This window comes from Siphateles boraxobius, unplaced genomic scaffold (genome assembly GCF_051911475.1).
Source record: "Siphateles boraxobius isolate OS27281-9 unplaced genomic scaffold, OSU_SipBor_1 41, whole genome shotgun sequence".
NCBI classification, from domain to species: domain Eukaryota; kingdom Metazoa; phylum Chordata; class Actinopteri; order Cypriniformes; family Leuciscidae; genus Siphateles; species Siphateles boraxobius.
Genome location: NW_027509042.1, coordinates 904,279 through 921,666, shown reverse-complemented (window position 1 = coordinate 921,666; position 17,388 = coordinate 904,279). Strand labels below are relative to the sequence as shown.

The window sequence follows — 17,388 nt, the reverse complement described above, 5'->3', positions numbered from 1 at the left end:
GCACTGACAGATTTATATCTGGTGTTTCTATAGCCTTCAGTGTGTGTGTGGAACGGTTAAACACTTCGAGCGAGTGCACTGGGAAAAACAAAAACACCATTTCTTTCTAAATATGTGTGAAATTTAATTGCAGTTTGTGCGTGAAAATTGTTTCCACAGCATGTATAAAAATATTTGATTGCTTTCTCTTTCACTTCAGTGAAGTATCAATGTTGTTTGTCGTAAAAAATCCTTTGGAGAAAGAAACAAATGAATTACTTGTTGTGATCAAATAGACAGGATTGACTTTTAAACATTTTTCACATCAAATTAAACATGAAATTTTGAAGTAGAAAGAATTAAGTGTATTCTTGTGAAACATACTCCAATAATCTTTATTTTATTAATTTTTTTAGTGTAAAGGCCCGTTCACACCAAGAACCATAACTGTAACCATACCAATAAAGATGTACAGTCAAAAGTATTCACATTCGTTAATCGGGTAGAAGTATAGATACTAGGGTTTAAAAAGACTTCTGTAGAAGTTGAAGTATCAACTCAAGCTTTTTACTCAAGTAAAAGTGTAAAAGTACTGGTTTCAAAACTACTTCAAGTATAAAAGTAAAAGTAATGTAAGGAAAAAATGCCATTAAGGACAAAAGCTTAGGCGGCGTACATGCACTACCCCACCTTCTCAAAAAACATTTTTCTAAAGGCCATAATGACTATAATGTTATATTAAAATGTTAATGTTGACAAATTTGGGATGCACTAGGCTTCCTGTTTCAGCTGCATATATGCCCATTGAAAATGAACGCATTTTAGTACAATGCAAATACATTAAAGAAGCATATATGTGTACTAGGGCTGTCACTTTTGTGAAAAAATCCTGTTCGATTTTTGAGACATATGTGTTCATTGAATCGATTGTAAAATCGATTTTTTCATGTCTAAAGACGTTTCCATTTTCAACACCAAATATTGGCAAATCCACGGCACAGTTGCCAAGTCTGCTTATAATACGCGACTTTGGGCTTTTTTTTTTGTAAGTCCCGTTAAAAAAGCACGGGTTGCGGTTTTTTGGGCTTATTAAAAAAATATGGTTGCTTGTTAAGAAAATCTGACAAGCAACTTTGTTTTCTTTACATCTATGGTCACGGTTGCCGTTTTCTCAATCTCCAATACATTGATTGACACTGTCTGCTCACAGCCATAGCCAATCAGTGCAATTGTAGAAGTGCTGTGGCGTAATTCGTCATAACAATGATCCGAATCCGCCCCCTTATTGGAGAAAAATCCCGTTTAACGTGCAGGCAGCCGCGCGCGCGACGCTGTAATCCAATGATAGACGTTGGGGAGATGATGGACAGTGCAGGGGAGAAGAGGGATGACCTTCTTTTGTAAGGTAAATTTGTAATTTTTACAATGTTTTTGTAATATATTAATTATCACAGGCTTTAATAAAAAAAAAAAAAAACTAGTCTATACTAACATAAAATACATATGGGTCAAATTTATTTTATTAAGATAAATATATATATATATAAATATATATTTATTTTATATATAATGTGTGTGTGTGTGTGTGTGTGTGTGTGTGTGTGTGTGTGTGTGTGTGTGTGTGTGTGTGTGTGTGTGTGTGTGTGTGTGTGTTACATATTCCCGTCTTTTCTTGATTGTCTTTTCCATCTCTCCAAACCTTTTTTTCCTAATCCGTTTATCCTTTTCTAATAAAGGAGTGGTTTCAGTTAGGAGTGGTTAAAGTAAGTTAACAAAGTATTTGTACTTCGTTACTTGATACCTCTGTGTACAGTAGTCAACATTTGATCAAAGTTTTTTATTAATTTTGAACAATACCTGTTCTTGTCAATTAGGGAGAGAATATAATAGAGTTCACACCACAACTATAACTATAACGATAACAACACAGAGAAACAATATCGTTGGAATCACTTTCAGAACAATTGTTTTCCAGCTGATGAAGGATAAAAACATTGAGAGCCAATCAGAATCCATCCTGCTTAAAGAGCTCGAGCATTTAAAGCGACAGACGACAAAACTGCAGCACTTAGAATAAACCGTCTGTGTCCGACATCGCCACCTGTACCCTTAAATAGGGCAAATATAACTGTAGTGATGTCCGAAACCATAGTGGACGTTTTCAAGTGCACTCATTCAATCCCATAATGCACTGCAATAACAAGTGTACAACTGATGTACACTCAACGGATAGAGATTACCCATAATGCACTGTGAGGGTCGTGCCGAATGAATTCCCGCAGCTGAATCATCCAAACATACGTTTTCCAAACCTCTGGTCCAACTACAGCGTAACATCATACCGGTATAAATTGAGTTTACTGTAATAATGTTTATACTTGCTAGTTTCCATGACAGAGTTCAAGATAAATCTTTTCATTGCTACTGCAGCTCCCAGTTTGCTAAGTTTCAAATTATTATTAAACAGCAAAAGCACAAAGTCACTCTCTTGTTTGCATTTACTCCTTCTAGTTGTGTATATTAGTGGAGTCATGTAGGGAATAGTGATGTGATTTCAAACAGTCCTGGAGTGAAATCTTATATAGTTTTTTGGTTTGAACGGGCCTTTGATTGTAGGCAAATCTGAGCTCAGTATATAATGTTGTTGAGATCTCTTCTGAAACATGAGTTTACTGGAGCTTTTATAAGTCTCAAATCGCTTCTGTTTAGGAGAAAACATTGAGATACTAAAGTGATTAAAAAATGCATGAACAAGCTTACATGAAGGTACTTGCGTTGTGCTATGAATTGCAATTTCATAATGCATTTTCTTATGCATTTTCATAATGCAACGATGCACAAATCGAGTGTTAAAGCAGAGATGTGATGTGGAGTTGAATCTAACATTGGACTTGATCCTAACATTTGGTTTGAGTTAAACCAAATCATCCAAAGATGAGCTGTATTTTTCCGCCTGTTACTCATCAGAAAAATCACGACCTCCTCCCTGTTTCCTTCCTTTGCTTTTCTTTTTTCCTACCGTTTCCACAATGAAAACCAATAACATTACAAGACCAGACTGCTCCCAATCATCCGAACACACACCGTTGCTTTTTCATTTCAGCAATGAGACGAAATTAAGACTTTAAAGCCAATCTGATTGCGTATGAACTGCATATGAAAAATGTAGGATTGGACTTAATTTTGGGACATATTAATAAAGTAAATTTTAATTGAATTTTTTCGTGTTCCCTTTAGCTGGGATATTAATAACAACTTTGCATGTTTCATTTAGGTGAAACATCTCGGTCAAAGTTGATTCTGCAATGAGAAATCCAAGGAGAACTCCTGAGCTGTGAAAGAGCAACCTCTGCTTTTTAACGTTTCCTCAGAAAAATGCACATCCAATGGCAATTTTAATTCCACAAAGGCTATTTAGTATCAGCTCCCGAAGGGCTTTTGTGCCGACAAAATCCTTCCGTCTATAAATAGCTCCAGAATCCTCTAATCTAAACCTCTGACCAGAGTCTTTTGTTGATGTGATTAATGTTTGGTTGGAGATGCGAGACTATTGAAGACTTGAATTATGAGAACGCAAAGGATGGCGCTGAGTGTGTGAGTGTGTGTGTTTGTGACACATGAGGATAAAGGTGATGAGTGTCGTTTTATCTCAGTGTGTGTTTTGGTTTTTGTCGACTATGCATGAGAATCAAAGACATTGCAACCGTGTAAAAGTGCGTTTATACAGATGCAAGAACGAAAGCCAATCACAATCCAGTATGCAAATATTGTGATGTGATTAGTGCTGTTGGTTGTATTATATTAATGCTGAACATTCTCTGAGTCACTGGGATATATATTCAAATCTTAAAACATATGCATTTATAAAAAACAAAGGTAGTACACCTGAGGCTGAATTTAATGCAAAGTAATGCAAATTATTTTTTCTGTAGTACATATTGAGATGGCAAATGTATTTAAAAATAAAAATGTCTACATGAAATGGGTTTGCAATCCATTTTACTGCTGAAATGAATGTATTTCCAAAGGAAACAGGACATTACGAATTAGAAAAACTATCAAAACTGACATTAAACACATTTATATTGTTACAAAAGATTTATATTTGAACTTTCTATTCACCTAAAAATGCATTACGTCGTCAACAAAATTATTTAACTGTTTTCAACATTGATAATAATCATAAATGTTTCTTGAGCAGCAAATCATCATATTATAGTGATTTCTGAAGGATCATGTGACACTGAAGACTGGAGTAATGATGCTGACAATCACAGGAATAAATTACACTTTACTATATATTCACATAGAAAACAGCTAGTTTCAAGTGTGTGTGTGTGTGTGTGTGTGTGTATGTGTGTGTGTGTCTGTGTGGTCAGCAGGTGAAGGATTGAGGAATTCGGACACAACATCTGTGAAAACAGACTGTGTGTGTGTGTGAGAGAGAGAGATGCTCAGAGCGTCTAGAGTCACTACTGTAAAGGTATTTATAGAGCGAGAGAAAGACTGTGTTTGTTCGCTGTATCTGCTGAGTAGGTGAAGCGTGTTTGGGAACGAACTGACGGCTCAGATGAGCTCTATTCTGAGCGAGGAAGCCCCTCTCAGCCTGTGTCACTCGCTCAGAGAGAGAGAGAGAGAGAGAGAGAGAGAGAGAGAGAGAGAGAGAGAGAGAGAGAAAGAGAGAGAGAGAGAGAGAGACAGAGAGAGAGAGAGAGAGAGAGAGAGAGAGAGAGAGAGGTGTTTCACACTTCAGCCTTTACAGTGAAACTCAATCTTCTCCCCCATAGTGGCGTCTGCTATCTATAACCATCATCTGTGTGTGTGTGTGTTACTAGTAGTATTGAGGAACATAACTACATTAAGTATCATGATAATTCACGCAGCTTTACAATCGACTGAGCTGATGCAATAATCATTCTTTCGGATAAGAAATTAATAAACATAATTTCTTTCGGAATGTGCAAGTTACCCAATAAAAAAATATTTTAGTTACTGTAAATGGTAATGCTGCTGTTTGATACTTCATTTTGGACTCATCCATCCATCCATCCATCATCCATCCATTCATCCATCCATCATCCATCGATCCATCAATCCATCTATCCATCCATCCATCCATCCATCCATCCATCAATCATCCATCCATCCATCAATCCATCATCCATCATCCATCAATCATCCATCAATCCATCTATCATCCATCCATCTATCATCCATCCATCCATTCATCCATCCATCATCCATCCATCCATTCATCCATCCATCATCCATCCATCTATCTATCCATCCATCCATCATCCATCGATCCATCATCCATCGATCCATCATCCATCGATCCATCATCCATCCATCTATCATCCATCCATCTATCATCCATCTATCATCCATCCATCTATCATCCAATCATCCATCCATCTATCATCCATCCATTCATCATCCATCCATCCATCTATCACCCATCCATCTATCATCCATCATCCATCTATCTATCCATCCATCATCCATCCATCTATCATCCATCCATCTATCATCCATCCATCCATCCATCATCCATCCATCTATCTATCCATCCATCCATCATCCATCGATCCATCATCCATCGATCCATCATCCATCCATCTATCATCCATCCATCTATCATCCATCTATCATCCATCCATCTATCATCCAATCATCCATCCATCTATCATCCATCCATTCATCATCCATCCATCCATCTATCACCCATCCATCTATCATCCATCATCCATCTATCTATCCATCCATCATCCATCCATCTATCTATCCATCCATTCATCCATCTATCATCCATCCATCATCCATCCATCCATCTATCATCCATCCATTATCCATCCATCTATCATCCATCCATCTATCATCTATCCATCCATCCATCTATCATCCATCCATCCATCTATCATCCATCCATCCATCCATCCATCCATCCATCCATCCATCTATAATCCATCTATCCATCTATCATCCATCCATCCATCTATCATCCATCCATCATTCATCCATCCATCCATCTATCATCCATCCATCCATCTATCATCCATTCATCCATCTATCATCCATCCATCTATCATCCATTCATCCATCTATCATCCATCCATCTATCATCCATCCATCCATCCACAAATGTCTCAACAGCTACAACTGAAGTGTTTTGACCTTTGAATTGTACTACACCGCTGTGACCTTTCACCTTTTCAGTTTGAATCAGACTCTTATCCTCAGCCTCTGGATGTCAAACTCTGCTGGTCAAAACGCTGCAGTTGTTGAATAAAATTTGGAGAAATTACAGTACGTGGAATTTTTTTAATGCATTTTAGCTTTGACATCATGACTCGTGGTTTGGCTGTCGTTGTATGAGTTTGCTTAGTTTCCTTGTGTTGTTATTAAACTTCCTAGCATTAGATTCTCTCTCATGCATGCTCATTTTCAACAAGTGTTAGGTTACATCAAGTATTAACCTCAGACGTCTAGTTATTTCTGTCAGCATGCATATATTATGCATTGTCTTTTTCATGTAAAAATAAAGCGTCAGAATCTGCCACTGGTTTGTCAGATCTTGCCTGTGGTCTGAAGCTCCGGTGGAAACACTGTCTACGTCACTGAGCAATATTTTCCTACAGGAACTGCTTTTATTTTTGGTGGTGCATAACTCCTCTTCCTCTTTCATCTAAAGCTGCTTTATTGGTAGTTTTTGAATCAGTGGGCGGATGTTCAACTTTAATCATCAAGATTTCAGTGTTTAGTGGTTTGTGCCCACAATCTGAGTCTAAGGTTGTGTTCAAAATAGCATACTACTAATCTTGCAGTGCACGGTATTCATACAATATCTGCAATGTGATGCATTTGACGTTTTTATTTTTTAATTCAAATAATTTTATTTTATTCATGCATTAAAAAAATCTAAATTTCTAGTCCCTGAGGTCATGTGACAACAGTATATATACTACTATTTAAAATGTTAGTTGTTGCATCATGCAAACTGTTACACTTACAGCATGCTAGTATCCCAATCTGAACATAACCATCTGTGACGTAATGCATTTGACATTTTTATTCTTGAATTCAAATCATTTTATTTTATTCATGCATTAAAAAAAGTTTAAAAATTCAAAAAAATTTTGCATCATGTAAACGGTTACACTACTGTTCTTACTGTTAGTAGTGTAATTAGCCTTTATTACATAACCAGTGTGTTTGCTGATCAGTAAAGAGTTTTGTGCTGCGGTTACAAAGACGTGACCCATATTTCACCATGATACTTAAAGGTTGCTCTATATTTTTACAGTAACTTATTGGCAGCTGGATGCCAGTAAGTTACTGTAAAAGTGTTTACAGTATAATTACTGTAATTGTCCTTTACAGTAATAATACTGTATACTTATTATTTTTATTTATAGTATATTTTTATTTATAGTATGAGTACTGTGTTTTTCATTTACAGTACAAGTGCCGTATTTTTTATTTACAGTATTAGAATTGATTTCCTATTACATCCTATTATTATTATTATTATTAATATCTCAGTTTTACATAAAATAATTAAAGAAAAAGTACTAACCTTTTTGTTGAGTCTTTCCTCCGTTTTTCCCACCAACCGGAAAAAACCTTGAAAAGAAATCTCCCTTGCCATTGGTTAGTCTTTTGGCTGGCATTGTTGCTACTGTAAATCGATTTACAGTAGAGAAGAATTACAGTAGTGAGCATATATTTTCCCATTATATTTTGCTATTTACAGTATTATTATACTGTTGGCTTATTTAACAGTATTATACTGTACATATTACAGTAAAATACTGTTTAAATTACAAAAATCCGTTACAGTGAGCAGAAGGAATAATGTCTCTCTCTCTCTCTCTGTTTCTCTGTAGTGAAGTACATTAAGGAGATGTCAGCGTTTTTTAAGGGTGGCTTGACGTCCGGACCCCCAGTGCTGGATTCTCCTCCATCCACCCCACAGAAGCAGTCGGACCCCGCACTTAAAGAGACCCGGAGCCTCCCGCTCCGAATGTGCCATGTGACCCGCAAACAGTGTCCGCCCGACACAGAGGACCGGTACAAACACACACAGAGCTTACGTATAAGTGTCTCATAAAAGCATCTCATTATCATAACATCAGGGCTTTTCATGCCAGATTGCAAAACTACTAAACAGTTATCCATTGTATTCGTGCATTAAAATGTTTTGTTTAGTTTTTACATGAAGCAAGGAGCTTTAGCAGGCATTGCTATTTTTCTCTCTCTAAAAAAAACAAGACACAGTTATATCGATTTATAATAATAAAAATAGATAATATACACTTCTGTTCAAAGGTTTGGGGTCAGTATGATTCTTTAATTTAAAAAATAAATAGGTATTTTATGCTCACCAAGGCTGCATTTATTCGATCAAATGTACAGTAAAAATTGTGATATAATATTAGAATTAAAAATAGCTGTTTTCTATGTGAATATATAGTAAAGTGATATTTATTCCTGTGATCAAAGCTGAATTTTCAGCATCATTACTCCAGTCTTCAGTGTCACATGATCCTTCAGAAATCACTATAATATGATGATTTGAGGATCAAGAAACATTAATGATTATTATTATCAATATTGAATACAGTAAATTTTTTGTGGAAACTGTGATACTGTTTTATTTTACAGGATTCTTTGATGAACAGAAAGTTCAAAAGAACAGCATTTATTTATTTATTTTAAATATATTTTTTTAAAAACAAACTTTTGAAGGATATAATATGTCAAAAAGTATTTAATATATTTGTAATATTGGCCATTGTTTAAATTAAACCATAAAAGAATTATTTTATATTGCATGGATTTGACTGATTGAATGAACCTCCTGTCATCAAATTCAACAGTAATGCACCCAAAAACAATCAGCCTACAATTTTACTTATGAACTATATTAGTTGGCAAAGAATTGTTTATAACGATTAGTATGGCATTATGCCTATTATTTAAAAGCAGTATGCGGCGAGAGGTCATACTGAGACGTGTTTAAGCCTCCTCTTGGGTCATTCTCTCTGTAGGTATTTCGAGGTGGTGTCGTCCGACAGGAAGCAGTCAGTGTTTCTGCGGGCGAAGGATCAGGCGATGGCTCAGGCCTGGTATAACGCCATCCAGACCGGCAGTGCAGCTTTACTGAGCAGAGCCAAAGAAGAGCTGAAGACCCTGCAGTCCAGCCTCGACATCAGGCACATCGGCTGGATCATTGAGCAGGTGAGAAACACACACACACACACACAAACACATGATCTGATGAGAGAGAGAGAGAGAAATCATGCAACAGAGCCTGATGGGTGTGTGTGTGTCTATGTGTGTGTGTATGTGTATGTGCGTGCGTGTGTCTGTGTTGTCAGGGTTCAGAGAGGCCGATACTAGCGGTGTTGACGGACAGAGATCTACTGCTGTACACATCTCTACCCGACAGCAAAGAGACTCTCAGCAGCCCAGACAAGAGCTATCCATTAATTACCACCAGGTACACACACACACACTCAAATGCACACTGACACACGTCACACTAACATGCACACACTCACACGCACCCACACACTCACATGTACACTTACTCACATGCACACTTACACACATGCACACTTACACACACACTCACACACATGCTGCCACACATTCACATTTACACACTCACATGCAGACTTACACATGCAAACGCACGAATGCACACACTCACATTTACACACTCACATGCACACTTACACACTCACATGCACACTTACACACACACACACACATGCTGGCACACATTCACACTTACATGCACACTTACACATGCAAACGCACGCATGCACACACTCACATGCACACTTACACATGCAAACGCACGCATGCACACACTCACATTCACACTTACACACTCACATACACACTTATACATGCAAATGCACGCATGCACACACTCACATGCAAACGCACGCATGCACACACTCAAATGCACACACACGCACGCACACTCACACACACACACAAACACATGCCACACGCACGCACACACACGGGAACTCACACGCCATACGCACGCACACACATGTACACGCAAGCACACACTCACATGCACATGCAAGCACACACTCACATGCACACGGAAGCACACACTCATATGCACACGCGCATACATACACACACTCACACACACACTTTAATTGACAGTAATATATTTTATTCTTTCTTTCTTTCATACATACACCTATTTAGCATAACATTTTTTCATTAAAAAAAAAAGTATATATATATATATACATATATAGACATACATGTCTCATCTAATCATATTTTTAGAGCCTCATCTGTTCAGTTTATCAAGTCGATGAGTAATGAGTTGAGTTGTACGTGTACTTATATGTGCTGTGTGTGTGTGTGTGTGTGTCAGGCTGGTTCACTCGGGCCCGGGGAAGAGTTCCTCAGTCCACGACTCAGAGCTGACGTTCGGGCTGCGTTTGGGCACGAAGCAGGGGGTGGAGACGCACCTGTTCAGAGTGGACACTGCCAAAGACCTGTCCACCTGGACACACCTGCTGGTGGAGGGCTCCCACGGGGCCGCGGAGCTCGTGCAGGAGGTCACCACAGGTAACACACTCACTGTCACAGACAATACATGAGCACATGTCAGGTGTGAGTGTGTCTGATGTGTGTGTTCATATCGCCCTCTGCTGGTTCAGTGATGTGCTGCACTCCTGTGTGTTTATACTGGGAATAATCACAGCCTCAAGAGATGTGTGTGTATTTAAGAGTCCCTCAAACCTGCATATGGACGTGCATTTTGAAGTAATCATTCATCATAGTCACTCATCCAGCTCAGGTGCTATAAATACTATAAAAGCTTGTGATTTTAACCTGTACTAATTTGCAGATCAGACAATACGTTGCTTGTTAACAAACAAGTATTCATTACTTCAATGAGCTCATTACTTCTGCCTTAAACTATTACATTGTTTAAATTAATACATTTTTAGCTAACTGTGATTTCGTATAATGTACATTTCTGAAATGCATAAGATAGACAGTTACCTCTGCTCTGATCACTCTAAATTATAATGTGATTTATTTATTTAAAGTCCCCCTGTAGTCAATAACTTCATCCCTTAAAACTCATCTTTAATCACCAAAATGACATATTTAAACAATTTTCCTTGTAAAAAAATTCTTCATGCCTTAAAATATCTTGAATGTAACTCGACACCCTTGTCTCATTTAGTATGCGTGTCTCTATGAATATGCAAATGAGCCCCGCCTCCACTCACTCACTCACTCAGAGATCCACTCGTTGACGATCACACGTTGATCTGATTGGTTACAAGGTAGTTTGTGACGTCAGAAACACCAGCGATTTCAAAGCGTGTTTTGGAGACTGTCTTTGGTTCACTGCAGTTTTACGGAGAAAATACTCAGCAATGCTGTCGACTTATGAATTTACACATGATTTGTCTTAAAGCATATTAAAAACACCACATAGACGTATAAACAACATTAAAAGCTGGATTTTCACCACAGGGGGACTTTAAAATGTGCAACCAGAGCACACTGTAAAATGTATCCTAAAATGCAATGATTTTATGGACACCTTGATTTTTTTTTTCAGTCTGTCGTAATTAGAAATACATGTTTGTTTTATATTTGATTACTGGCTCTCACTAAATTAAACATGTGCATAAACCTTTGTTTAATATTTTTGTAGCATGATTTGTACTGTTAGAGGTGCAGAAATTATAATATACTATTTTCATTATTTTTTTAATGTTAGATTTACATTTATTCATTTGGCATACGATTTTATCCCAAATTACTAGCTAATGCGGAATATATTTTTGTATTTGTCATAATGTTTGACAATTTTAGTGTTATATATATATATATATATATATAGTATACTATTACTGTTTTTTTGCCATTTTCATTTTAATTCAAGTTTCATTTTTATTAATTTATGTTATGCATGTTTGTATTAGCTACTATTTAGGTTTAATTTATTTTTATTTCAATTTTGTATTTATTTCCATTTTGTAATGTTTGTGCTTAAACTTATTTCAGTAAATTGCCAAGGCAAAATTTCAAATTTCAGTTTAGCTGAAGTTTTTCTAATCTAATATTTATATTTTTTCCGAGTTTGAGATGTGATTAAAGCCTATGATCCCGTGTGTTTCCTGTAGCGTGCAGCTGGAACGGGAAGTCGTGTTTGTTGAGCGTTCACATAGACAAAGGCTTCTCGTTGTTTACGGAGGAGGCCGGCGTCAGGAAGAACGTTCTTCTCCAGCAGCCGTTCGAGCGTCTGCGCATGTCCTCAGACGACGGCGTACGCATGATGTTCCTCGACTTCGGAGGCCCAGAAGCCGAGATCGTGAGAGACGTTTTTGCTCTTTTCACCCTGATGGTTTATAAACTTTTACTTCTTCCTAGAGCTGCACGATTCTGGATAAATTGAGAATTACGATTTTTTTTTTGTTTCGAACAGAGATCACGATTCTCCCATGATTCTGAACAGACAACTAAACAAATTAACATGTAATTTTTACTAGAGATTCTGACAAAATGTTAATTGCTGCAGTCTATATAAAAAGTTTAATTACTTTGAATTAAGTATTTAATGATTTGAGGATTGAGTGAATGATTCAGTGACTCACTTCACTTTCATTACTGGATGAATCAGTTGTTTTGAATGATTCTCTTGAATGAATGATTCAATGACAAATACATTTTTTACAGTCACTTGTCGCCACCTACTGGTGTAACGATATAATTGATACAATCGTTATTTGAAGCAACATCTTACTTTGACTCTATTTTGATGGCTTCCGTAGACATTAGTGTTTATATCTAAACTACAAACAAATGTCTATTTAAACCACTGTCATTTAGGAATGAGATCATGTGGGTGTTTAACCCTTGTGCCTTAAAAGTTACACATAGGTCCATAGAGGACAAAAATGTCCATGTCAAAAAACTGTCATCAAAATTTGAAGCTTGTGAACACAGACTTAAGTTTGGTATCATTTTAAAGAAGACCCTTGGCAGATCATTGCTGAAATAAAATAAAAATGAATAAGTAAATCCCCCAAAAAAGTTAAATAGCTTTTTATAAAAAATATATATTTTATAAAACAAGTTGAACTCTAAAATGGCTAGAAAATCAAAGCCATAAATATAAATAATAACAGATTTTCCCCATTGGTTTCCAGCAAAACTCCACTGCTGCACACCGTGATTGGATTTTAGATTTGCAGTTGAGTTTTTCTCTCTCAATATTACAAACACACACATGCACACACTTTTTTTTTTTTATAACACACATACTAACCACACTCTGACATCCATACCAACACACCCACACAAATATCGTGGCATAATCCAATTGGCTCTATAATATGCCGAAGCAGAAAACAGGAATAAAGCGAGTATTTGCTTTATAGGCCAAACCTGAAAAAATGGCACCATCTGGTAAAAAATAGTAAAAAATGTAATTTTGAAGCCTTGCCAACAGAATGGAAGCATCTTATCAAAGATTGCATCATTTTATAGTTAAATGGCCCTGGGATAAAAAAAACAATAGCAGTTTTAATGGGGCCATTTTTGTCCAAAAGGCGCTGAGAGGGAAGTTTTTTTGTACCTAGTGCAAAAAAGATTTTTCAAAGGAAATGGGGGTGAAATAGTAAAATTACAATAAAAATACAGCATTAGCATTAGCTAATTAGTTAATTAGCATTAACACAGGCAAAGTGATCAAAAAAACAAAACTGAAAAGACCAAAGATGTCCCTAAGGAGGCACAAGGGTTTTGCAATCTTTTAACGATTAATCGTGCAGCTCTACTACTTCCTATAAGGAAATGTTATTGCTCAGCTTTCTGGGGAGAGTTTGATGAGTTTATATTAAGATCTTTTCTGAAAAGTGAGATTATTAGGGTCTTTTTCTCAGGAGAAACATCTGAGAAGCTAAGAGTCAATTTCTCCTTTCTAAGTAATTTAATGGCACTCTTCTCTTTCTCCTGGTTTTCAGCAACTGGACCTTCACTCCTGCCCTAAAACCATCGTCTTCATCATTCACTCTTTCCTGTCGGCCAAGGTCAAGCGACTGGGGCTGTTGGCGTAACGGTGGACCATCAAACCAAATCTCCCATCACAGACTGTCACATAAAGCCATTCAGTGATGACTTCTTCATAGCTCTGTCCTTTTTATTCTTTCTCATTCTATTGGTTTGTATCTCGGCTAAACTTTTTGAATGTTTAAAAACCTAATCACATTAATCGTATGTTTTCAGAGCGGCAACAGAAACGAGACGAGATATTAAACTCTGTTCTAGAACCTAGTGAGTCTGAACTGATTTGAAACGCTACAGATAGTGTTCTTCATGTGAACTGTATGTTTTGACATTGACACGTTGCTAAGAAAAAGAAATAGCATTCAAAAATATGCAATAAACATTAAATAGTCCATTGTAAATCAAATAAATAAATTGTAATTTTATCAATATCACCATCTAATATAGATTTTTCCCAAAAGTGATTCCGTACTCAAATTTGCTGCTAGCCTTCCAATGATGCCTTAAAATGTTGCCTAAGTAGGCAGCTCACTAGGTTTTGAACAGAACTAGTATTTCACGGTTTTCTGTGAAAAACGCTGCTCTGATCACGGAAAGGGCTTTAACATTTGAGAAATAAAATCTCAAATCTGTGAGAAATGACTAATTTGACTTGCTTCTGATTTGAAACATAACCTTTTTAAGATACGTCGTCTTCCAGAACATCTACTATGAATCTATGCATCTGTGAAGAGAGAGAGTCAACCTGCCAAACCCTGCCAAACCCAAAGTAAAGCTACCGTGGTAGTACCATGGTACGGTGATTGATTCAGAGGGTGATACTGTGGTTCTTGATGATTATCATACTCGAATGCCATAGTATTTATATGGCATGTGGATTTTGTAAGGGAAATATGGTTATGCCTCACTCTTTTGTTATTTTACATGCCAAAACGACAAATAAAACTCTCAACTGAGAATTGTAATTCAGATTTTAAATTGGACAAACCTTCACTAGATCTGAGAAATGCTTGTAATTCAGTTTGTGGATTGAATTCATGTTAAATAAGTAAGTTATACTGACCTCTAGTGAGCATAATGAGCTTTACTAGCAGTCCAGTCCACATGATCTGACCTCTCAGATGTGTTCAGAATAGCTCATACTGTATATACTGTGCACAATATGTCCATTTCCTGCATGCATACTACATTTACATGTTACTGTATGCACTACAACATGAAACAATTGCCAAAATGAGCACAGAAAACTCTATACCACAATGCACTGCACTTGACCTTGTGATAAATGCAGTGATTTAGAATTTTCTTTGAAATCCCAAAACTGAAATTTTTGCATTAATGTTCTCAGAATGTTCAAAACATACTTGGTTATGTGAATGTTTCCCTTAATGTTTTCTCTACTTTCAAATGTTGTGGCGACGTTTCTTTTGAATGTTTTGCGCCATCTAAAGAAGAAAAAAAAAGGTTGCAAAAAACATTCCATAAATGATGTTCTAATGTTTAGATAACATTATTACCCAGATAGCACAAGTCTATTTGATGTGATATTTACATCTGGAAGACGTATTTTTAAGAGTGTTTGCTCATCGGCAATACGTCTATAGGACGTTTTCTGTCAGATGTCAAATAGACGTTTAGAAGATGTCTTTAAGATGTAATGATTTAGAATGCATGTTAAACTGACATCTTCTAAACGTCTATTGAACATCTGACAGAAAACGTCCTATAGACGTATTGCCGATGAGCAAACACTCTTAAAAATACGTCTTCTAGATGTAAATATCACATCAAATAGACTTGTGCTATCTGGGTAAAGACCAGATAACTTTGAATAAACTGAACGTTTGTTCATAACCTTGGCAGAACGTTCTGAGAACCTCCGGTTATTCTGGGATATACAGACGCTACATGCTGAAATAAAAATGTTTATTGTTGCACAATACATACTGTTTTAAAAGTGCATGCAGGATATTCTGAACACAGCCTCTTTCATGCAATATGCTTTTTCTTTTAACTGATTTGTGTGAATAATGGCGGTATTCCTCAAGGATGTCTTCCTGTTTCCACATGTTTAACCTGCTCTTTTACTCTCATTACATTGTGACGGGGAAACGTCAGAGAGCTACTTTCACAACCGAACTATCCCAGCTTGCTGAGGTGGAAAATATCCCTCATGTGGCCTTTTTTTACACTCTACTAAATTTTAATATATAATTCAAACTAAACTATATTCAACCTATGTTAGCTATCAAAAGGAAAATCATTATATCCTTATTTAAACAGTGCCTTTAAGGGTTGTTTGTATATAAAATTGCAATAAATATAACTGTTGACTTCATCCTCGCTGGAGTTTTCTTGGGTTGTGGGTCATTTCAAGAGACGCTTTCTCTCATATATGGTCAAAAACACGGATGAGAAGCCCAATAAAACACACGCACACACACACACTCCACAGTTAACTGCTGTTTTTGAGATGTTTCTTCTAAAATTTCTTTGGAAAAATAATGAAAGACAAAAGCGAGTCACTAGATGTCATTTAGTAAGTGTATAGAAATATAAAATGAATGTAAATTCGTCATATTGAGATCTCTGAGTTTTAATTGCAGATCTGAGCACAAATAGAAATATTGTTATATTTTTATAAAATTGTTTATATTGTTAATATTTCAATATATATTGAGAGATTACTGACCCAGCTGATAGGGAACCTTCTCAGAAAGTTATGAACAAACGTTCTTACAGTAACATTTAATAGAATTTGTTCAAAGTTATCTGGTCTTTAATGACATCCTCAAAACATTATCACCAAAACATTTATGCATCGTTCATAATGTTTGAAGAATGATGGAATGGAATGTTTCTTTAACATTTGTATAACGAGTGAAAAGAATGATATTTTAATTTCAATAAAATTGTTTTTGTTATTTTAATAATAGAAAAATATAATATATATATATATATATATATATATATATATATATATATATATATATATATATATATATAAACACAAATATAATAATGGATTTTTTTATCTTTTAGCATTTTGGAAAAAAACTACATATGACAATGAAATATATTTTAGTTTCAATAAAATAATGAAATTATTGTTGTTGTTATTATTATTTTAAAAATAACGATTAAATAGAAAATCAAATAAATAATGAAAAAATTAAAATGTATTTTAAATAAAAATATATATTTTTAGCATATTAGAAAAAGTACATGTGACAATATAAGATTGATATTTTAATTTCAATAAAATTATTATTATTTGAAATAGAAAATGAAAATGAAAATAAATCATCAAAAAATAAAGAATATATAATTTTTTAG

At 35.8% G+C, this 17,388-nt stretch overlaps 1 protein-coding gene across 2 annotated transcripts in view; it reads left to right on the top strand.

Annotated features, from left to right (window-relative positions):
* The window catches only part of snta1 (syntrophin, alpha 1), a 34,785-nt gene extending 18,395 nt beyond the window's left edge, over window positions 1-16,390 (top strand). Inside the window, exons 3-9 of one of the 2 annotated variants that reach the window (XM_077197661.1) lie at window positions 7,866-8,049; window positions 9,030-9,219; window positions 9,360-9,481; window positions 10,391-10,587; window positions 12,168-12,355; window positions 14,010-14,706; window positions 15,848-16,390. In XM_077197661.1, the coding sequence (XP_077053776.1) occupies window positions 7,866-8,049; window positions 9,030-9,219; window positions 9,360-9,481; window positions 10,391-10,587; window positions 12,168-12,355; window positions 14,010-14,102 (974 nt within the window). In that variant the 3' untranslated portion in view covers window positions 14,103-14,706; window positions 15,848-16,390. Of the gene's footprint in view, window positions 1-7,865; window positions 8,050-9,029; window positions 9,220-9,359; window positions 9,482-10,390; window positions 10,588-12,167; window positions 12,356-14,009; window positions 15,594-15,825 lie in introns of both variants that reach the window. The other variant, XM_077197660.1, reaches the window with a different exon arrangement.
* The last annotated feature ends 998 nt before the right edge of the window (window positions 16,391-17,388 follow it).